The sequence below is a fragment of the Gigantopelta aegis genome, chromosome 10 (genome assembly GCF_016097555.1).
Source record: "Gigantopelta aegis isolate Gae_Host chromosome 10, Gae_host_genome, whole genome shotgun sequence".
Lineage (NCBI taxonomy): Eukaryota > Metazoa > Mollusca > Gastropoda > Neomphalida > Peltospiridae > Gigantopelta > Gigantopelta aegis.
Genome location: NC_054708.1, coordinates 5,466,431 through 5,491,105, shown reverse-complemented (window position 1 = coordinate 5,491,105; position 24,675 = coordinate 5,466,431). Strand labels below are relative to the sequence as shown.

The 24,675-nt window shown below is 37.6% G+C and overlaps 1 protein-coding gene across 1 annotated transcript in view; it reads left to right on the top strand.

The window, feature by feature from the left end:
• The window catches only part of LOC121382899, a 37,488-nt gene that overhangs the window by 10,772 nt on the left and 2,041 nt on the right, over window positions 1–24,675 (top strand). The window contains exons 4-20 of the mRNA XM_041512581.1: window positions 399–494; window positions 1,088–1,201; window positions 2,013–2,303; window positions 2,841–2,994; window positions 4,005–4,227; window positions 5,182–6,008; window positions 8,231–8,348; window positions 8,765–8,965; window positions 10,526–10,562; window positions 14,226–14,492; window positions 15,751–15,807; window positions 17,745–17,926; window positions 19,293–19,491; window positions 19,947–20,066; window positions 21,094–21,248; window positions 22,474–22,593; window positions 23,373–23,487. Of these exons, the coding sequence (XP_041368515.1) occupies window positions 399–494; window positions 1,088–1,201; window positions 2,013–2,303; window positions 2,841–2,994; window positions 4,005–4,227; window positions 5,182–6,008; window positions 8,231–8,348; window positions 8,765–8,965; window positions 10,526–10,562; window positions 14,226–14,492; window positions 15,751–15,807; window positions 17,745–17,926; window positions 19,293–19,491; window positions 19,947–20,066; window positions 21,094–21,248; window positions 22,474–22,593; window positions 23,373–23,487 (3,276 nt within the window). The remainder of the gene's footprint in view (window positions 1–398; window positions 495–1,087; window positions 1,202–2,012; window positions 2,304–2,840; window positions 2,995–4,004; window positions 4,228–5,181; window positions 6,009–8,230; window positions 8,349–8,764; window positions 8,966–10,525; window positions 10,563–14,225; window positions 14,493–15,750; window positions 15,808–17,744; window positions 17,927–19,292; window positions 19,492–19,946; window positions 20,067–21,093; window positions 21,249–22,473; window positions 22,594–23,372; window positions 23,488–24,675) is intronic.

The following is a 24,675-nucleotide window of genomic DNA, read 5'->3' as shown; positions in this document are numbered from 1 at the left end:
TTTATTTATTATTATTATTATTATTATTATTATTATTATTAGAGAAGATGATGTTCCATTCAGTTATTATTGAAGGTGGAAAATATCCATATAGTAATGGATGTGAAATATTAAAGATATAGTCCCCTTACTGTTTTTATAATTCAATATTCAGCAGGGTTGTTTTGTTTGTTCGTTTCTTGTTGTTGTTTTTGTTGTTGTTGTTTTTTTGTTGTTTTTTTGTATGTTGTTTTTTGGGGGGTGGGGGGTGGGTTGTCACCCTATATTTTTAAACAAAAAAATGTAAGTAAATTATAATTTTAATAATAATAACTAAAAAATATTTTATTTGCCAAACACTTTTTAAATGACTACAAATTCAGGATAGTCCCTTTAAATTATTTGTATTATTGTTTCAGCGATATGTAATCCATCGTGTAAAAACAACGGACACTGTGACAGACCTGGTCACTGTGATTGTGCTTCTGGTTTTGACGGATACAGATGTGATGGACGTAAGTACAACACGAACAGTGGAAAGGATGTATCGTCCTGGACAGTGGCAGCTCTACAAATATAGCATATGATAGTGTTTTATTGGGGCAGTCACGACCTTCTCAAAACATCCCTTTGACTACTTTGTACCGAGATTCGATTTAGGCTTTGTTGTTCAGATTTAGACACAATGTAAACAAAATCATAAGCATATAATATGTTATACATTACAGGTCTGTAAGAATAATGATATATACACTTTGACGTGTCATTTAATGTTAGTTTTGGTTTGGTTTCATATGAGTAAGAAAATCAGACATAAAGATCCTTAAAAATAGACTAGAACTTCTCAGACGCACGTGTGTGTTTACTAATATGAAAACTGTTTTTTTTTTTTGTACTACAAACACCAGGATGACCAGAAGCACTTCGGTTCTTCGGAAATGGATAATCTAAAGAATAAAATATAAGTAGTGTTTGTTTGATTTCAGTGATCATGAAAAGCTGTAATAAAAACAAACTGAATAAAAACTATGCCTTAGTGTTTAAAACATGGAGACTGTCCCTTTAAGAGTCATGCTCTTGTAAATAATGTACAAGTATTTTATTTCAGGGACATGTTCACACCTGACAGCGTGTTACCCAGGTATGTGTCAACGAAACTCGGACAGGACATCCACCACGTGTACCTGTGAGAATGGATTTGGAGGTCCTAACTGTATCAACAGTGAGTAGTATCACACATATTCCATTTAAATAATTTTGCGTTTTAATAAGGAAAACCTTTCAATTCTTAGCATGAAAGTCAAGATACTAGAACGAATTTTCCATCAATAAACGTTGACTTGGCCGAATATCCATAGAGGTACGGGATCCTATTTTTGTAGATTGAGGGTGTGTGTGTGTGTGTGTGTGTGGAGGGGGGGGGGGGGGGGGGGGGGGTAGGCCGAGTTTTGCCTAAAGTAAACAAAAGTGCCCGAATCTGGATTACAAAATGTATTCATATTAGTAGTACTGCCATACAGCTATATAGGTTTGCAAATGAACGCTTATGCGAATATCGAATGACAAGATAACATCAGTGTTATGTACCGCAATGCCGTTTGGTTGTAATGTCAAAGTGAAAGGCGCCAGCAACCTTTCAAGCATTGGACTTTAAGTACACATGTGTCGAGTCTGTTTCTGAGATAATCAAAGCGCGTAGTAATAATTATAACTACAAGAACATGGGGGAAAAACGTCTACTGACTTAAAGTAATTGGTGCCTTTCCTTTTTCAAATGCCTTGTACACCACTTACACGCTAAATACGTAATACTAAACATATTTGATTAGCGTGAAATCGTCTTTCCAAGGTAAAAACATTCAAGAGGCATATGTCAATGGTTTTTATTATATCTATGTTTAAAACATCATCATCTCTTTCATTATCATCATCATCATCATCATGACCATAATTATTATTATTATTATTTTTTTTTTTTTTTTTTTTTTTTTTTTTTTTTTTCATCATCATCTTCATTATTATTATTTTTACAGTGGGGTCTACCTTAGCGCCTGCTATCAACGCCATCAAGGCACGGATGTCATTCTGGATGAGAGGCATAGACAATACAATGGAAAAGTACGCCCTCTTCGTGGATTCAACCATGAAACCAGACACTGATTTCATATGGACCAATCGGGTTATGTTCAACTGGATCAACGTGACAGCTGTCAGTCAGTATGTGGGAGAAGATCCCCCACCTAAACCCGACTGGATAAAAAAAGCTGAATTCGGCATAACTGAAGCAGAAGCGAATATTTTTCTGATTAAAGAGTCCTTTCTAGGTAATTTTGGTAATTTTTTATAGACGTACACGTCCTCGATCTTCTTTGTGCTCATTTACACAAGAAATGTCTTTAGATAAATAATTAAAAAAAATAATGTGGTTTAGGTGTATACATGTAAACAGATTTGTTGGACAAACGTTTAAATAGGTGGCGCGGTACATTTATAACAGAACACATTGGGCTATTTATGGTGGGATGTGGGTGTGTTCTCATGATGCATTTTTAATTCTGAATATATAAGATGAAATCGGTGACATTTAAAATCCTCATTTCTATTATTTTAAAACAAAGGTGCACAAAAGTGGTTGTCATCGTATACATGGGCCTGTTGTACCATTTGTACTCACGGTTACCGACAAATGATTACCGTATGCCCCTTTCTTAAAATATGATTTTTTTAATATTTAAAATAAAGGTGAGTAAAAGCGATGGTAAATCGGAGCCTTGTGTATGAATATTTTACGAACCTGTTATCACGTTCACGGCATTTGTGAATTGATTATCAGTATGTCATGTCATTCAACGTGTTTTCAGACCCTAACAAGAAATACGTCAGCAAGAATGAAACTCTGAAGTGTAACCAGACTTTTACATCGTTGGATATTGGTCCGCGATCACCTGCCGCGGATGTAGTAAACTGCAGTATCAGTCTTCCAAACTTCGACAGGCAGCTGGAAAATGGCGACAGGTAACTGTGTATTCTTCTTGTTTTTCATTTTAAGGATAATTGTAACCTGGGACCCCTCTGTCTATAAAACCCCCACAAAACAAAACAAAAAACAAACAAACAAAAAAACAAACAACAAACAACAACAACAATAACTCACCAAAAAACAACGACCATAAAACAAACAAACCAACAACTGTATGCTGTCATCGTTAATGTGTTTCCGTCTAGCAACACCTCTTAAAGACTACAAGTATAGATTAAATAAATATTCTTGTTTAACATATCAGTGCTCTGACCATCATATATATATATATATATATATATATATATATATATATATATATATATATATATGTGTGTGTGTGTGTGTGTATGTGTGTGTGTGTGTGTATATATATATGTATGTATATATGAATGAATGTCTGTCTCTGTCTGTCTGTCTCTCTCTCTCTCTCTCTCTCTCTCTCTCTCTCTCTCTCTCTCTCTCTCTCTCTGTGTGTGTGTGTGTGTGTGTGTGTGTGTGTGTGTGTGTGTGTGTGTGTGTGTTTGTAGTTGTACTGGGGCTTTCCTGTGCAAATAATTAACATGGTCATTAATAAAGCTTATAATCAAGACAGACAGCCCAGATAGCTGACGTGCTTGAATCTTAATTGAATATAAGTACGAACATAAGTTGAAATGAAACTGAACAAATAGTCCACCAACAAAAATATTGACCCAGTAAATATAATATGTAACCCACTGTTAAAAGCGTAACGTCACACGTATCGATTTTTAGCAATAATGTTTTGCCTTCTGGATATGTGACATGGACATATGACTACTTTCTATGCCTATCCACATTTCTTGGGTTCACCACATTTTACGCTGAGTGACAACACATTACAATGTTGATATTATTGAATTAATTATGGGATTAATAAACACTAAAAAATCGAAATATTAAGAGTGATAATGCTCGAAATAAAAATTAATTAACATTAATGGTTAGAAAACTATTTTATCTAGTTGAAATTGCCACTTTTCAGACTGACCGTGACATTCAGAACCAAGAGTGGGGGATTCCGTGAAGTTGTAGATGCTGAACGACCTTATGTACCATGGCGGACACATGAGTTTACAGAATCCCCGTGGACCGAGAAGGCGGTCGAGTTCCGCTTTGATACGGCCAAACCAGAACACTGCAAACTACAAAATCTTCCCTGTGCAGATGACATATTTAGCGTGGATAATGATATCCACGTGACACATGTAAGTGCTATTCTCATCTGTCACAATGGGCAGTTTAGACATTATATTTTGGGCTTGAGAGAAAGGGTTCATATGCCGAAGGCTTAATAAGACTATTCCGATAATATATATGCAGGCCACTCAAGGAACAGATGTTTGTTATATGCAGGTAAATGAAAACTCATATGAAAATATGAGAGAGAGAGTAGCAAATATTTTACTATGTAAACATGTTATTCAAAGCATAACTTGAACATATTTCGTTGAAAGTCACTATATTATTCATCTTTTGAAAAGTAATTTATCTTTGATTGCTTTCCACTGCATTGTGTTATCTATTACATCAGTCGACGAGACCACGTTCCAGGTCAGAAAACATTAGATATTAACAGAAGGGTCAGGTTGCCAATGTGTGATGGCTGAACAAGTATCATGGTAGATTGTCGCAACTGTTGTCTGACAATCACACTCCTTGAAATACACTAACTATCAGTTGGATCTACATGCACATTCGCTGCAAGCCTTACTGCAACCAATAGCAAAGCTCCTTGCAAATTAAATGACCAACAAAACCATAGAGATGCAAATACGATTAATGATGCTCTGGGGTATATGTACCTGTTTTGTTTCAATTTAAGTAAAACAATGACATTGTATTATGACTAGGAGAGGCCAATACATGGACATATCTTGTGACCGTTAAGGCAAGTTGAACTGTCAAATTTTGGACAAAAGGTAGTGGTCGCCACTTGTGGCTGTTATATACAGGTTTACAAAATAAAGAAGGAAATACATTGGGCAGGAATTATGGTGGCCGTTATATACAGGTGGCCGTTATATACAGATGGCTGTTATATACAGGTGGTCGTTAGACCAGTCTCAATTATAATTATATATATATAATATATATATATATATATATATATATATATATATATATATATATATATATATATATATATATTTATCTTGCAGACTCCTATTGTTTTGATCTGGAATGGCTGGACTGACTCTCTGTCTGGAATGTTCCGCTACGCATGGGAAGTTTTCAAATTGGTGCCAGACATTAGCGGTAAACTGCACGAGCAACATCCACTAAAACCTTTGAAGATAGAGGAAGTGATGCACGCAAACCTTAGTAGCGTGACGCCGTCTTACCAACCGACAGGAGTTGGGATGTATTCTTTCATTCTAGAAGCTTCTGATATGGCAAACAATTCTGTCTTTATCAGACGCTTATGTCTGTATGACCCATCATCTGAAATCACACTCGATTCTGAGGCGATGAAGATAGCTTCAGGTACAGGATTAGGTAAAGATGTCTGGACTTCTGATATAAGCAGTTCACTGGTCGTTAGCTGGGAGAATCATTTCGTTAACAAGATTCACGAAGACAACAAACTTCTTAACCCTGTGAAAGAGTATCCACAGCAATTGGAAGATGGTTTGAAGACAATTACGAATGATGACAACAACGGTACAAGGACATTGAGAGCCATCGATAACAGCCGTGGCATTGTAAAGTTCGAGATTGTCCACGCAAAGGACAGCGGTGGCGGACACAATCAACAGGAGCCGACGACTGGATGGACAATATTAAGTCCTTCAACTCTGAGCACAACTGTTACTCCGAACAATCCAAGCAAAGGGGATACTGTCACTATCTGGGTTCGTGCTACAGACATCACAGGTCGAAATAAGACTGACGTGATCCGGGTTCATTTTGATGATACAGCACCAAACGCTTTGAGCATCGTGACCTTTGACAAAAATGTTCCAGCCATTTACCCATTTGGGTCGAAGTAAGTGCATATTTGTGACTTCCCTAACATCAATCCTCATAGCCTGCTGTAGCTGTGATGCAAGATATGGCATGAAAGAAATGTTTTATTTTACGACGCACTCAACACATTGTATTTACGGTTATATGGCGTCAGACATATGGTTATGACCACACATATTTTGAGAGGAAACCCGCTGTCGCCACTACATGGGCTACTCTTTCCAATTAGCAGCAAGGGATCTTTTATTTGCGCTTCCCACAGGCAGGAGAGCACAAACCATGGCCTTTGTTGAACCAGTTATGGATCACTGGTCGGTGCAAGTGGTTTACACCTACCCATTGAGCCTTGCGGAGCACGCACTCAGGGTTTGGAGTCGGTGCCTAACCACGACGCCCCCGAGGCCGGTAATATGACATGAATGCCTTACTTGTATATTCAGAGTCATTCCTGTCGGTCCCAGGTAGGCAAGACATTTAATTCCAAGCTTCTCAGTTAAGTGGGAGTATCTAATATTTGCTGATGACTCTCACAATAACGTCACTTTAACGCAATTGTCCTGTTTCCATTGGTCAAATGGTGAATTCAGCTCAGCTTAATAGATCCTTCTTGCGCCGCTCAAAGGAAGACTGCCACTCTCAGTCCAGCTTAATACTAACTAAAAATGACAGAGATCATTGGTATAAATATAGTTTCGATGACATGCACTCAGAAAGCATTGCTAAAATAGTTGTGTTAGCAGGTGTTTGCAAAAAGTGATGATATTCTACCCTCTGATGGGACCCGTCATGAGTACTGCCATCACAGCTATCAAGTCCGTCACTTCATTTAAAACGGTAATCAAAATGTGTGCACTATTTCAAAATATGGAATAGCATCAGCCATCATTTTGATCAGTGATGCATCAGATTTGGTAGATATAGCAACCAAATGTCTACCATAAACGTTTCTAATAATCGAGAGAGACTCTGGAAATCATAACCCTGAGGACGAGACGTAGCCCAGTGGTAAAGTGTTTGCTCGATGCGCGGTCGGTGTGGGATCGAACCCCGTCAGTGGGCCCATTGGCCTATTTCTCGTTCCAGCCAAAGATCCACGACTGGTACATCAAAGGCCGTGGTATATGCTATCCTGTCTGTGGGGTGGTGCATATCAAAGATCCCTTGCTGCTAATGGAAAAATGTAGCGAGTTTCCTCTCTAAGACTATAAGTCAAAATTACCAAATGTTTGCCCAATTGGCCAGAATGATATCACATTATTTGCAATCTGCAAACAATAACGTTGTGATATGCAGACACCAACAGCTAGAGCAGAAGCTATATTGTCCGAGATAAAGGGAAACTTGTAGTTTAGAGGCCAGTGTGGCCTTGAACCTTTTGCATTGATCGAGTTATAAAACTCATTTATTACCTTCAAATGTGTCTTATATTTCTAACATGTGTGGGTAAATCAGTGGATGGTAAACTGTTATTCTGCTATTATTGAATGATATAAGAGCATCACTATAGTGGAAACTAACGTTGATGTTTTTGACCAGACTCCTTTGTTTTGCTTCAACCAGATTAGTCATAATTTTTATTGATATCCATAGGGAATAAATCTACGAGTAATGGAGCACAATTGGTGACCAAGAGGATTACTATTTCCTGTGTATATTATGTTCTAGCCCCAAATGTGACATATATGTTGTCAGTGAGAAGGTGCAGTATAACGGTATACTTTGGTCTAAATTCACTTTCGGCCTTTACGAATTGTCCAGTCCGTGGAAGATAGTTATGTATTTATATCTTCGTTCAACGTTTTGTGTAACCAGTGCCATTAATAATAATAACAAGGAAAAAAATATTCTGAACAAAAACAAAACAAAACACAAAAAAGCTAGGAGGGTATGGAGGACAATTCTAACATCATTCATGACATCCATGTTTAAAAGTACTATGACTCTTACCTACAAATTGGTCTGTTGATATGATGCGTTTTAAATCAGGAGTTGTTACTCCAAGGAAAGACATTGTTCCCAGATCTAGTGTCAGTTCACGTTTTCTCGAACATGTTAGCTTTAGCTTCTGGAGAATTGGCAGGTAAAAATCATTGTGGTCAGGTAATTGTGAAAAAGGTTTTAAACAATATTTTAAAGCTTGTGCTGTTTAATTAATCAAATATTCAACAAATTGAATTATGGTGCAAAGCCGATTTACTTAAATTAACAAATGAAATGTCATCAGTTATTTTTGTGTTACAGGGTTACCGTGACTGTGTTTGACATGGATAGTGGCATTCATCAAATCAACATGACAGCTGTACGACGAAAATCAAATGCTATTTTAGTGACTCATTCATTCAGTATCCCCACTATATCTGTAAGTAACAACGCACATTACGTAAAAGATCAAATAAAAATAAGCACATTCATGATTCTCTGCACAGGCACAAACACTGATATACACAAAGAATATGGGCTATGATAGAATAAAATGGTATATCAATCGACTGTAATTGTTTGGTACGTACATTGGATATTTAGTAGTTTTTTTAGTGCCAATGGTGTATATATATATTACCTTAAATTTCGAATCATGCATGTGTTCTGTGTTCGGTATGTTGCATACTTCTAAGGCTGGTTGACTTCAAAAGGTGTGACAATTGCTGTGATTCACCCTCTGTGTTTGGGTTTATGCGTGTGTGCGAGAGTGCGTGTGTGTATACGTGTGTGTATTGTACATATTTACGGTTATTTTACTTACATATCAAAGTATTTGATATTTTGCAATTGTAGACGTCAGAATGTCAGGATTTTCTACAAGACGACTGTTTCTGTTCGAGAGACCAGCCAGGCATGTGTCAAAAGAAAACACAAGTTCTGCATATCAACAACTGCTGGCTGATAATTCCAAGAGATGGACTCAAATCCGAGACCGTGGAATTGAGATTTCAGATTTTCAATAATGCGCTTCTGTCTGTCACCCGAGCAGTCAATGTAAGTATAATTTTAAATGTGAATATGGAAACAAAATATCTAGTTCGTAAATCGTATACAATTATGTTCATAGATTTTTTTTTCTGAACGAAAAGGTGGATGGGTGGACAGAGCGGCTTCTAACATAATAAGCAAAGTTTGTTTTGTTTAAAAACACCACTGGAGCACATTAATTAATTAATTAATCATCGACTATTGGATGTCAAACATTTGACAATTCTGACTTGGAGTCATTAGAGGAAACCCGCTACATTTTTCCTGATGGAAAACGGGATCTTTTATATGCACTTTTCCACAGACAGGAAAGCACATATCATGGTATTTGACCAGTTCAACCGACTGAGCTAAATCCCGCCCCATCTCTAACTTAATAATGAATGAATGAATGTTTAACGACACCCCAGCACGAAAATTACATCGGCTATTGGGTGTCAAACTATGGTAATGCAAACAAATAAGGTGATGATCAACATCAATATAAAAATTCAAGATTTAAATAAAAACAGTGTAAAGAACTGTGCAAAAATACAAATATCACAGATAGATACTGACTTTTACTCAAAATTTTAATTTGTGCTGTATTGGCCATTCTCAAAGGGAATGTTACACCCCTGCACCAAGGTGAGGTTACAGCACGCGCAACTTAATAAGGCCATGTCAGTCATTAATGTAATGAGCGTGATGCCCTCACTAGATTGAAGCAGTCATTTCGTACGAGTGACGTTTACGTCTTCTGTAGTCCGTCTACTTTTATTTGAGCGTTGTAAACATTTTGACCATACATTTTCAAAATGGTATGCTTACATCTCTATTCCAATTGTACAGCTCTGTTCTAATTTTGTTATGACACTGTAACAAAATATTGTTATTTTGCTTTTTGAACCCCAACAACATACCAACAGTAGCTGTGACGTTAACTTTCGAAACAAATCTTTCACCCAGCCGTCCACTTAGGAAATATGATAAACAGGATAGGGATGCAACTTGAAGTCACATTCAGCTGCAGGAAAAAAATATATTGTCATTCTGGAATGCAAGTTTTACTTTTATTTTCATATCACAACTATTTAAATCCATTTGGATTGTAATGTCGTTCAGAAGATAAACGCGTAATGTATAGCCGAAGTGCCTTTAGCATCTTAGAATAAGGTCATCTCACAGAAGAAAGTCATACTTTGGAAGGGCTAAGGCATTACTCAATACCCATTTCTTAGTTCAGAATCCAAATTGCACGGAGTTTTGAGTAGAAATCGTTGTAAACTGATGCTGGTGTTACATGGTTTGAAATCCTTAACAATAGATGCCAATACAGCACGTCATTCCAGACAGTTCTACTCATGTTTGGAAGAGAGGATGAGGAACAGTAATACTTAGCTGTCCAACATCCATACATATATTCAGTGAGTAAAAATCATTACAAATTTAACACGGAATTATAGACAATATAGAAAATCCATGAGAGCAAAGATGTTGGTCACAACACTAATATTTTATTAAGGTTAAGTGGAGATATAAAGATTTTTTTTTTTTTTAACAATGGCTTGCAATATTGTTTTTCAGGTTTCTAATTTATCTTCGCTGAATGGCACAGAAGCTTGTGAGTATTAAAAAAGAAGAACAAAGCAACGATTTATAACAATGAATTCATTAAAAGATGAAATAGAACAGTAATACAGAAGGAAACATAATACTTGAGTACTTGAAACTGAATTTATTAACTAAGGATACTATATACTGATGTTCGATAGTAGTACAGGGGACGGGGCGTAGCTTAGCTGTAAAGCGCTCGCCTGATGCACAGTCGGTGGGCTCATTGGACTATATTTCTTTTCAGCCAGTGCTACACATCTCACATAACAAATGGGGCCGTGGTATGTACTATCCTGTCTATGGGATGCTGCATACAAAAGATCCCTTGCTGTTAATCGGAAATGTTACACAATTGCGTGGCGGCAGTGGGTTTCCTGTCTCATTATCTGTATTGTCATTAACCATAATATGTCCGACGCCATATAACCGTTGTAAAAGGAACAGTAGTCCTATCGGATCTCCATAGCTTAGGAACCATAGTCCTACCCGGACTTTCATTCCTGGTTTATTTACAAGTTGTTTTTATCCTAGGATAGATAGATAACTAATTTAACGTGTTCGTATACCACTAGGGTTTCGAACACGCCCATCCCGAGTCCGACCTCCGATATGATCGGTGGCCTGACTTGGGGGGGGGGGGGGGGGGGGGGGATGGACAGAATTTTGAAAATAGCAATTAGTAAAAGAAATTAGTAGGATTAAAACAAAAAATAGGAACAAAAATTACAAGCCAAAAATAAAATGAATTGACTGCTCGGCCGAATATTTATATAATTTGGAGCATTTTAGAAGGATAGTCCAAAATTAAATAAGAGAAAGAAGAGAGGATCGGACTATTTAATAAAAAATAAAAATTATAAAATTTAAATGTAGTTTCGACATAAAATTTTGAACGAAGGTCTAAAAGTTTAAAGTCCGATCTATATGTTCCGGGCCAGGGGGGAGGGTAAGTTGGAGTTGGGCGGAATTTGGAATACGAATTTAGTAGTTAGGTCAAAGACCGAAAACCAAAATGAGCTACAAAAATTTAAGTCCAAACAATAAAATTAGAGTGCTCGACCGAAAAGGTATTAAGGTGATTTGAGCAATTTAGACGGGCTGCCAAAATAAACTGCGTCAGACTTTTTACAAAAAAATAAACATAAAATTTTGAACTGCGGCCAAAATGTTTTAAGTCCAACTGAGCCCCAAAAAGGAGGTGCCTGTCTTAAGAGAGGGTGCGCAGCGGAACTCATGGCGAGTTGATGGGATGATCGACTCGGAACCTCGGGAAGAAGTAGGGCAGGTCGATGTAAAACTCTCCCCGAAGTAGTGCTGAGTATTCTTCTGGAAGTATCAGCATGATAATCCGATGGATGATTGGATTATTCATGTCTGCCTTCAGCAAGCCTTGCCGGTACATCCCGTTCCGCTCCGCAGTCAGGTAGAAGGTGCGACTTCCCTCGACATACTGGAACTGGTACCGCCCTTGGTGTTGGTCTCCAGCTCTTTGGGACGAAGGGGCCTTGTAGTTGAGAGGTCGCAGTGAACTCCCCCTTCACACACTCGCGGTACCGTCCAGGAAGCTTTTTACGGGCGATCTGCCAAGTCGTGGGCTGTGTGTCGGACAAGTTCTGGACGACACCTTCCTCTTCTTGGCGTCACGCTCCGTAGCAGCTGTGGAGGCGCCGGTGGACTGGTTGGTGCGCACTTCACTCTTCCAGTCTCCATCGGCGGTTTAGCCGACAGCTTTAGCCCCCCCCCCCATTTGCCGCTCCTGGCGTCTGCTGCTTCCGAGTAGTGGGGGGCGGTGACGCAGAAGGGACCGCCGCTGGCAGTTGAGTTGCCGGTTTTGATCTCTCCTGAACCTCCCCTGCCAGTCTCGTCGTCTTCTGTGAAGCCGGATGGACCGCCCCTGGCGGTTGAGCCACCCGTTTGGTCCCCACTGAACCGCCGTGGGACGCCGTCTCCTCCTACTTCCCGATCTCTTCTGTCTATTGTCACCATAATAAAGGGTGACAACACCCGTGCTCCCATTGTGTTCAACGCGATACTTGCCCAAACGGCCAAGCTCGCGCAACACAGCCCCAAGGGTGGGGGGAGGGGAGAGAAACCTCGACGTTTGGTAAACATAACTGCATTGTAGCACAGGACTTGTATTTCTACCGGACTTAAATTCCTTCTACAACAGTGACAGAAATACTAGTCCGGCAAATTAGATGTCCGTTTATTATACTTTGCAATTTGTACGAGCTGCCAGAAAGACACGAGAGAAAAAGTGAGGTTCTGGCAGCCTTCACTCGTAGTGTGGGGGTTTCAATGGACACGTTCGGTCAAAATGAGCTGGCCTAAAATCTTCACCATGAATTTCCATAATTTTACTCACAATATTAGTTGTAATCCATGTAAAATTGCAGACTGATTTGTTTGGAATCCTATTTAGCGTCTTGGTAGTAATGCAAATATAAATATACGTTGTGTTCCAGATTCGGACATTTTCGCTTCATTCAGCCAATAAAAATCAGCATGCCTCCCCACCTCTTCTCCCAAAAAGGGAGCCTGAATGCCTATTGCGACCAAAACTGTCCGGTGTAAAAGTGTCATGAGTAGTTAGTCTGTTTAAAAGGATCTTTGTAAATTGTGTGTGCATATTACTGACAGTATGATAATTGTTCAGGGATTACTGTTTTGTTTTAGTCGCTGTAGTAGCCCACTGAGCTGCAAAAACCCACTCTTAGTCATTGATATTTCTATTAATTGATAAGCATTAATGGAAACCATTTAACATTTTTTTATCGATGGTATGATTTGTTGGGACTAATATATCATAGAGGCTAGAGTCTGATATTTCATGACCAAATTATTGTTTGAAAATTAGCAAAATTGACAAAGCAATGAGGGGAGAGGTCTAGAAATGTGCTTTGAAGAGGGGTGTTTAGAACACGCCACCTCACCCCACTCGCCTGCAACATTATTGACAAAAAGGCACACACTTAAAATTATATAACGCAAATATCACATTTTTATAGTTAAATTATTATTATTATTATTATTATTATTATTATTATTATCAAATACCAGTATACAATGTCTAACAGATAATTGTGTTGGTATATCATATGGGCAAGTTATATTTATTTGCGAGTACTAATATGCTTCGAATTATGAAAAATGTTTTTGAGTTACTTTTAAATGTTTAAACATTTATTAGTTGAAACAATACACAATGAATAAAGGCCTTGGTTTCTCTCATGCAATAAGATCAACAGAATGTGTACAAACTCTTGCAAATGATATAAATGGAAAATATTGGAATAAATAGAAAATATTTAAATAAAGAGAGGTGCTAGTATCCTAAGTTAATTACATAAACCAAAAAGGAAACTGTTTTTCGTTTTGTTTACATTTATAATTTAATTTTTATGTGTACTATTGTCCAGGAATGCAAGTTCGGCCCGGATATCCTGACAGTCAGACCAGTATTCCTAAGGAACGTAGGTCCTAGGACTTGCATTCCTAGGTATATTAGACCTAGGACCTGTATTCCTAGGAGATTAAGTCCGGGCAGACAACTGTTCCTACGGACTTGCATTCCGTTTACACCTTAATTAAAATTTGTCGAGAGCGTTGTTAAATAAAACAATCCTTCCTTCGATAGTAGAAAAAAAATACCTTTTTGTCCTGCTTTCAGTTCTGGGTCCTATGCATATTCGTAATGAAAGTCTCACCACGACTGGAGTTAGGATCGCATGGGATCACGCCCCCGCATGTTACGAACGGACAGAAATGTGGATCAACTATAGGAACAAAGATGGCAAGCTGATCAAGAAGAAGTTGCACAAAGATGCTGTTTATGAAGATTTGACTGGTCTCAAACCCGGCACCACATACACCATACAACTGATATCTCAATACGGAGATATCATGAGTGAACCAGTTGACTTTGTTATCGTAACTGGTACGTATAACTATAAACTATCCAAACAGTAGAAAACAACACAAATCTCATTTTCCTTTCCCCTATAAGTGGGTTCATTGGACTATTTCTCGCTCCAGCCAGCGCACCACGACTGGTACATCAACGACCGTGGTATGTGCTATCCTGTCTATGGGATGGTGCATATAAAATACCCTTGCTGCTAATCGAAAAAGAGTAGCCCATGAAGTGGCGACAGCGGGTTTCCTCCCTCAATATATGTGTGGTCCTTAACCATATGTCCGACGCCATATAACCATAAATAAAATGTGTTGAGTGTGTCGTTAAATAAACCATTTCCTTCCTTCTGCTATAGTACTCTTTCATTTATCAAGGTAACTCTTACTATTCCAATAGATGAATGCTATATAATAATAATAATAATAATGATACAAAAATTAATAATAATAATAATAATAATAATACGTAGCTATGTATGTATATGTTTACTAGTGTCGTTTACTATTACGTTGTACTACTTCTGTGACGTTTGCTTTCTACAATCTTGTTTCTGATGAGCCATGCAAGCACCCATCAGAGCTACTCAGTAAGCCATGTAGTCTACTGTATAACAGCATCCCCATCACCAAAAGGTGTGTGCTTCGTAATAACAATACGAACAACATAGGAAAATTGCGTTTCTAACACCTCAGCTTATTTATTTTCGAAAATGTCACATAAATTCTAGGATACAGTCCCATCGCTACTTCCATCTTTATTATTTGTTTTTGTTCAACTGTTATATTCCTTATGTGCTTGTTTTTCAATGCTGCGTCTATCAACAATTGTATATTTCTGTAATTAGCGTCATCAATAAAATTACATTTGCGTCAGTAAAACCTCGGATCTATGTCGGTAAATCGGAAACCACAGTAGGGTTATCCTCTAATCTGTCCCTGTGGGTGGGCACACAGATAAATATCCATTAATATCGATTTATGGTGGCTAGGATATGCGTTATTTTGAGGTTTTCCAATTGTAGGTGTTTGTAGTTGATTTTGTCACATACTAGTATTGCTTTATCCTTGTCTGGTAGCTTATTGAAGTTATCTTATGCTTCAACGGTGTGATTAAAACCTTTCCTTTCTATACTGCTTTGATATGTTGATCGCCATTTCGCATACTGTATTTTATGTGATACGTTGTGTTTTTGGTTTGCTTGTTTTTGGTTGTTGTTTGGTTTTCCTTAAAATCATTAGCAGCTATTACTTGGGTCACTACATTTACTTGCACATTTCAGAATCCGTTCCTGAATCTGGTGGTCTGGGTGGCGGCGCGGTTGCTGGTATTGTTATTGGTAAGTTGAACATAACTGACTGTTTCGCACTGCTAGACCTCTTAATTTTGGCGAACAGTAATAAGAATGTTTGTATCTTTGGAAATAACAACGTTAGTTTAGCAATGAAATATTTAACAAAATGTAAGCTTAATACAATAGGTAAATAAATCACAAAAATATATTATGGAGTAGAAAACAGAACAGAACAGAACAGAACCAAGGTAAAGCAGTTGTCGGTATATGTCTGTGTGAATCAGTTACTAGTAACAATTCGGGTGCAATGTAAATAATTATATTTGGGTAACATAATTATCGTTACAGGAGTGAAACAGTATCTATAAATTATTATTTCTATATTTAAACGACTCATCTGTACTACGGTTTCGTTACAGAATCCCATATGGAATAATAGGAACAAACACGTTTCTTTATAAAATAAAATATTAGGTATCAAATATATGCGAGCTTTGCTATACACGGTTCAGCCGTGATCAATCTTAACGTACAATTTGATAAACAAACAAAAATATAATGGTATTTGTTATTATTAATGAGGCCTAACATATACGTTGTTTTAAATATAAAAGCTACATTAACAGTTGGAAAAACACATATACGTTTTACAAAATGATCACTTTCAACAATATGAATACTGGACATTTTGATCCATAGTCCGAGAAATTAGGCATGGTGATATATATTTGTTTAGAGGTTTTTGTTACATCACACTATTTACTATTTATTTATTCTATTTTGAAATCTGATCTATACATTTATTCTTTCTTTCATTCCTTCCTTACGTCCTTTCTTCCTTCTTTCCCCCTCTTAAACTTCGTTTTCTGTCTTTATTTCCAGCTCCACTGTTAACCTCCAAAACTCTTATGTTTTCATGTATTCATAATATTCACATTATATGTTTACATTTTCAATCATTAGCTTATAGCATTGTTATATCTCAGCCCCTAACAAGACTTTATTTATTTACTCTCTGGCCTTTGCACAACGGCGTAGGAGGAATATATACATAATATTTCTATAAACACGTGACAAGATGAAAGAGAAATACAAAAGTTAAATTACAATGATTGTGAATTAATTCCTATGAACATTTGCATACAACATAAAGCTGTGAATATTCATAAAAATACAAATATATAAACTGTTTAGCCGGTAGAACTAGTTAACATTGTTATTGGTACATTAATGTTCAATATATATGTAAAATGTACTTCTGGGGGTTGGGGATGTGAAATATCAAGGATGTTTAAATGCATTCATAATTACTTTGATAAACTTTGCTAAATTCTTTAGTGTACTGATTCGTTTGTTTTGCATTAGTTCTTTGAATTTATAAGTACTTGGTGGAGTATAGTAATAGGGATGTAAAAATTGAGTCCTAGAATTACTAAAAAAGTGGCAAATGAAAAGATAGTGAAACTCATGACACTATCACATTTGTTTCTGGAGAAGATAGATATTTTTTTTAAAAATAGCAATCAGGTGCAGTTTCATTCCTTGGTGCCAGCATTCGTTCATTCATTCATTCCAACTTATTTTCGTGCTTATATCCAAATAACGTTCAAGCACAATGTCCAGGCACACATATCAGCTATCTGGGATGTCTGTCCAAGACAGTGGACTAGTGGTTAGTGAGAGAAGTCAGTGTAGTGGTCTTTCAGCTAACCATCGTTCTGTGTAAGAGCTGTGTATTGGGCTGCAAACCCAGTACCTACAAGCCTTATGTCCGATGGCTTAACTGTGGCACCACCGAGACCAGTTCAGTATTTGCCTGCATTTGGTCTATATAATTTGATGGTAATTTATAAAGAAATCATTTGTATATTTAAAATGTTTTTTTTATGTGACTTAGACACCGATCAATTATAACTTGTTTGTTCTGCAAAAGACTCTTACATGTGCTACTCTGTATTTGTTATCTTCTATTTCTATTTCAGGAGTCTTGATTCTAATTATTCTTGTTGTGCTGCTCATTGGGTTCCTGTTGTGGCGAACCGGACGATTTCCAAGACACATTCGGAACAAATATAAAGAGTCGGCTTCTGTGTCCATCCACAACTCTGTGTCACAAACCAAGGTGAAGAACGCGGCACCGTCATCCAGCTCCGTGGCTGTGGCTGTGAGTAGTCCTCGTTTACAGCTAATAAGATAACACACATAATATTATGATATTTTATTTACCACAAATAGGTAAAGTCACACATCGTTTGCTGCCATGCCTATTGAATAATATAATATATCTGCCTTAAAATTATATCATACTTCAGCTAGAAGAAACTGTCTGAAGCCAGATTTTGACTGCATGGGTTTCATTTCATTTCCAAAGAGCAAAGGAGATATATTAGGGATGTGTATACCAAAAGGCTAGTTTGTATACGAATATTCTGCACCCATCTCCTCCAAAAACAAAGGAACAACGAAACAAAAACTCAATAAAGTGAATTTACAAAAATGCACGATAAACTTAGAAAATTCATGACGTTCATTATATGTTTGACAGGGAAGTGTTAAAGTTTGACCATAAAATATAAAATGTTCAGCTTGACATTTTTATTCCATTTTGAACTCGTGTGAAACCCGTATTCTTCTGTTTGTGAAGAGAAGTATAATAATAATAAAACAAACAGAAAGTAAAAGCAGACTACCACACGGAGTCTGAGGAATGTACAATCTCTTCAACATTCTGACAATCAACAATAGGCCACATTTAGTATGGTTTAGAACGTGACATACGTCTACTCAAGATAGCATTCTTCTGTATTACCTTGCTAGTTCACATATTTACTGGTGTGGGTTTTGGTGTTTGTTTTTCATTATCTTATCCTGAACATGTTCGTGTCGTACTAATGATGTGTAGAATTGATTGAATTTTACCACCAGGAAGTTATAATACATTAATTCTTAATTTTACATTATCACCCGTCATACAAATACCAATCACACTGGTGATTATTTGTGTTCATGAAAGTCATCCATTAACCGGAGAATAATTTCACGACTATGACTGATCAATGGTCAAAACTGCCATATATTATACCCATTAATAGCCATAGTTTAACGTGTGCTGAGATACAAATATTCTAGCATTTCTTTCCATTTTTCGTAGTTGGAAATCTTAACTGGCCTTTGTTTGACACCCAAAGCATACGATGTGTCTATGATAGGGATGAACATCCATTCATTCATTTACATTATTTTAGTGTAGTCATTAGGATGCATTGCAAATTACATTCCAGATGGTTTAGCTTTCATTAGCCATGGAGTGATCTCCCATTTCCCCTGAGAAGCCTGATCGCAGTCAAGGGGAAGTTATAGATATAATCAACTTTAATTTTATATATTTTAAAATATTAATGAGCACAAAATGTACAGCTAATATTTTAGTCTGGGAAAGACGTGTGGCGTATTACAACATTTATTTTATTTTCTGTATTACAACTGTAAGTACACAGTTTTTATTTCAAATAATGTTGTCTGTTCTGCAGAACAATGCCTATTCACCTGATGACGAAATATACCTATACGGAAGCATGAGTTTTGATTCGATGCAACCTTGGTATGTTCAACATAACGATTTGACGTTGGTGAATCTCATCCACACAGGACGGTTTGCCAAAATCTACACAGCCACGTGGAAAGGCGCCCCTAAACAAGAGAGCGAAGTCATTGCAAAACTGATCAAAGGTTTGTATTAAAGATACATACAAAACAAAAAAACAAACACCGTTTGTTATTTTCACAGATTTCTCTCTGACTAGCAATGGTGTGCTTTGATATTATTTGATTTGATATGATATGATTTTTTTACCGGCCTCGATGGCACAGTGGTTAAGCCATCGGGCTACAGGCTGGTAGGTACAGGGTTCGCAGCCCGGTACCGGCTCCAACCCAGAATGAGTTCTTAAGGACTCAATGGGTAGGTGTAAGGTCACTACACCCTCTTTTCTCTCACTAACCACTAACCAACTAACAACTAACCCACTGTCCATATAGCTAAGGTGTGTGTCAAGGACAGCGTGCTTGAACCTTAATTGGATATAAGCACGAACATAAGTTGAAATGAAAATGAAATTATATTATTGTATTGCGGTTTATTTCAAGTTACGACAAATCGAATCAGTTTATCTGCTTGGTTTCAGACGATCACACAGAAGATGACGTTCTAACGATGATGGCAAAGATCAACTTTGCGGCTACGAAGGTTGGAGAGCATCCAAACATCTTGCGTTTCCTCGGAGCTGTTGTCGACAATGATGAGTGTATGTAACACTTGATATACAATCATTTCGAGATCACTGAAACACTCATGTTAGACACATTGAATTTTCTACTATCCCAACCAATACTCCATCATTGGTTCTGGTATATGTTGTTCTGTCTGTCTTACTCGCACGCATGAGTGTCTGTGTGTGTGTGTGTGTGTGTGTGTGTGTGTGTGTGAGAGAGAGAGAGAGAGAGAGTGTGTGTGTGTGTGTGCATGTGTTTGTGAATCTGTGTATGTGTGTGCGTGTGTGTATGTATATATGCGTGTGTTTGCGTATGTATGTGTGTGTGTGTGTGTGTGTATGTACATATGCATGTGTTCGTTTGTTTGTCTGTGTGTGTGTCCTGTGCTACCTCATATGTGTTGCTTTATATTTATATTACACACTATTAATTAATGTCAGTGGATAGTTTGTGGTCATTTAGTGAGTTCAGTCAATGTCTCACAAACTAGAAAAAGTAACTTCCTTCCATAACATTAATGATGCCTTATGATATATCATATTTTATCTTGTATATCCTTTTTCATGTTTGTTTTGTTTAAAGACAGCACTGAAGCACATGAAGTTATTGGATGTCAAACAGTTGGTGATTTTTGTTATATAGTTTCAGAAAGGAAACCCGTCTACATTTCTTTATTTTTATTAGTAGCAAGGGCTACTTTATATGCACCATCCCAAAAATAGGATAGCATATATCACGGCCTTGACATGCCAGTCTTGGTGCATGAGCTAGAACGAGAATCGATCAGAACAGAAGAGGATCGATCCCAGAGCGACCGCGCATCAGTCGATCGTCCTAGAGACGAAGTAAGAAGGGTGTACTGTCCTGGGAAGTGGCAGTTCTCTTGAAGGGAAACACCTGATAGTGACTCATGTGGACCAGTCATGACAGGTCAAAATTTAATTTCTACTTGAGGACAGATTCGATTCTGAAAATGGATTTAATGCTAATGATTTTGTCGTTCAAATTGTATATACCTGTTGACAGTTAAGTGAAAATTGTACATTATCTATATTACAGTGGGCCCTATAATGGTTTTGGAATACTGTGAGACTGGACAGCTTGACAAATGGCTGACGAGCCAGCAAGGCAAGACAACAGATGACACCATCGAGAAGATGCAGAGGATTGCCATGGAGATCGCCCAGGCCATGGCGTACCTGAAGTCACGAGGGGTAAGACATAACTTTAATATAAGATTAACAATGTATTCATACAGCGGATTGTTATGGAGATCGCCCAGGTCATGTCGTATCTGACGTCACGATGGGTAAGACATCAGTTTAATACAAGATTAATAATGTATTGATACAGAGGATTACCATTGAGATTGGCCAGGTCATGGCGTATCTGACAATTTATAGATATAGATGTTGGTTGCTTGAGCGAACATGACCTCATGAGCATTAAGTTCAGTTTAATACTAATGATATATTACAGATGTTTAGGATAACCATGGAGATGTCCCATAGCATGTCGTATCTGACCTCATGAGCAGTAAGTTCCGTTTAATACTAATGATATATTAAAGATATTTAGGATAGCCATGGAGATGTCCCAGTGCATGTCGTATCTGACCATGAACAGTAAGTTCCGTTTAATACTAATGATATATTACAGATGTTTAGGATAGCCATGGAAATGTCCCAGGGCATGGCGTATCTGACCTCATGAACAGTAAGTTCCGTTTAATACTAATGATATATTACAGATGTTTAGGATAGCCATGGAGATGTCCCAGGGCATGGCATATCTGACCTCATGAACAGTAAGTTCCGTTTAATACTAATGATATATTACAGATGTTTAGGATAGCCATGGAGATGTCCCAGGGCATGGCGTATCTGACCTCATGAACAGTACGTTCCGTTTAATACTAATGATATATTGCAGATGTTTAGGATAGTCATGGAGATGGCCCAGGACATGGCGTGCCTGACCTCATGAGGTGGTTGCTGTTAATTCAGAGTACCCACACATAATAAAAATGGGAAACAGTGTAAGATAAAGGATCATTGGATAACGTCATTAATAAAATATAACCATAGTTTGACACCGAATGTCCGATGTATTTTTCGTGCTGGGGTGTTGTTAACCATCTGCTCTATTCTATTCTATTCTATTCTATTCTACTCTATTCTATTCTATTCTATAAAATATATAACTACTGACACCGTACCGGGTCAGGATATATCCAGATTGGAATTTCATTGTTTTAATTTTTAAAGAAGACAACAGCATAATGATATGTCTGTCCTACGTCAGATACACACTGTACTTTTGTGTCACATTCCTTTAGCATCCTTAAATTCATCAGATATACTTTATTGTTCATTTGCAATAGCTGTATAACTTAAATCAAAACGAAATAAGTTAAGATGTATATTTTGACCGTTGCAGATTGTCCACAAAAAGCTTGCAGCAAGAAATGTTCTTCTGACTTTCGTTCTTCAAGCGAAGGTCACAGGTTTTGGACCTCAACGTGGAGAGAACAACGAAGAGGACGAGAACTCCAAAGGGGTAAATTAACGTTCCACACGCAGACATGTACAAACGCAAACACACACACACACACACACACACAATATAGAGTAGCGTCCATACAATGTAATGCAACTTAGTGTCACTATAATGAATCATAATATAAAAGGTGTACATATTGTTTTTGTTCCAATACAAAACAACCATTTCCGTAAATCTGAAAGGAGGAATGAAAGACAAGAGTGAGTTTACTATTCTCAATAAGCAGTCACAAGGACATTTACATCATCCAACCACAGTTTGTCGGGAACAAATGTTCATCAATTTTATTCTGTTCATTACACCGGAATACACGCCTTCCGACACCGACAGAGTAAATTAGTAACAAACGTGCATCCGACGTCTGAAAACACTTCTTAACAACAGCAATGCCGCAACGGATTAAATGTTCCACCTGTAATAACTGCTCACCAACAAAGGCAACAATTGCAATATATTCTTCTATTTAAAAATCACACAGTCTTCTGTTATAATATGATATTGTACTAATTATTGTGAAGTATGTGTACTTTTTAAAACGTTATTACAACAAGGGAGATAACTCGTGTTGAACCTTATAGTGTTTTGTTTATCAAATATGTGACATGCGTGAGATGTGCAGATACTATAGTAGACATTTCAAAACAACGCTCGGTTGTAGAGGCGGTGCAGCCTTCCCCTGGATTAATATGTAAAAACACAAGTCATATAATCCACAGTCTATCACAGTTAATTGATTAACTGATTTAAAAAATATTTCATAACCATTTATGTTTCAGGATCGCATTCCCATCAAATGGACTGCCCCGGAATGTCTCCAGACCATGAAGGATGCCAATGAAAAGAGTGACGTATGGTCTTATGGCATAGTTCTTTGGGAAATATTCAGCTTGGGTGAGTCTTTTGTTACCCTCACTGGCACATGAAGTTATATAGTTATATTATGTGCACATAAGTGGTGTTAACACTTGTTAATATCTTACGTGTTTTCAATGACGCCGTTTTAGTGCAGTATCTGTTAGTTATATTTTGCTAAGTTAAAATCACTGAACAAGCAGGCGCGGATTCAGGTGGGGGCCCAAGAGGTCAGGGCCCGTTATTTTTGGTCAACAATATATATTATAGAATACAAAAAAAGACTCCTGGATCCGCCCCTGGTTCTGGTTTCCGAGGTACGTACCTCCTCCTCGCGTAACTTGTATTCGGTGCTACTACAAACACCAGGGCCTCGTTCCTCCAAGCGAACTTGGTACTACTACCATCGTAAATACCTACCATCGCGGCCGTAACTTTTTTTCTACGATCGCCAGCCTGTTTCACGGCGCGGCGTAGCTTATTGGAGGCACCGCGGAGCAGAGTCGGGGGGTGAGGGTGGTGGGGGTGGGGTTGGGGGGTGGACTTACTAAGGGTGCTCTAGTCAGCCCCAACAATTCTGAATAAAAAATACATATTCGTAGTAAATCTCAAATTGTAGAATGCTGGAAATTGCATTTTAGAACATCTATTTTTTTATTTTACGGGGGAGCTTACCTCCGAACTCCCTATAAACTTTGCTTTGCGCCTTTGATATCAGTCAGCTTACCCCCCCCCCCCCCCCCCAATGTCTACTTGCTTCCTCCGTGCCTGTACTGTTGTAAATTATGATGAAAATCTACAATTGGTACGAGGCCGTTATAAGCCACTAACGTAGACGTCAAATAAAAGTTACATAATGATTTTCAAAGAACTCATTTCTGTAAAACATTAAAGTAATATACACATAATACCTTTGTTAAACTCGTCGTTGTACAAAAAACGAGTTTAAGCAATACAACCTTCACACAAATAATGGGAGATAACTCGTGTCTTATCCATTCGGCAGTTATCACAAATAAACTGGCAAAGTTACTTCGAGCATGTCCAATACCAACGAAAGTCCCGAATAGTTCGTATCCAACGTTTTTGTTTGTTTGTTTGTTTGTTGTTGTTTTTTTGTTGTTGTTGTTGGTGGGTTTTTTTTTTGCACAAACCTTTTAATGGTTAGAGTGGTCGACTACCGAAAGGTTGCTTTGCGGAACGGATGGAATGCATACTTGCGCCAGT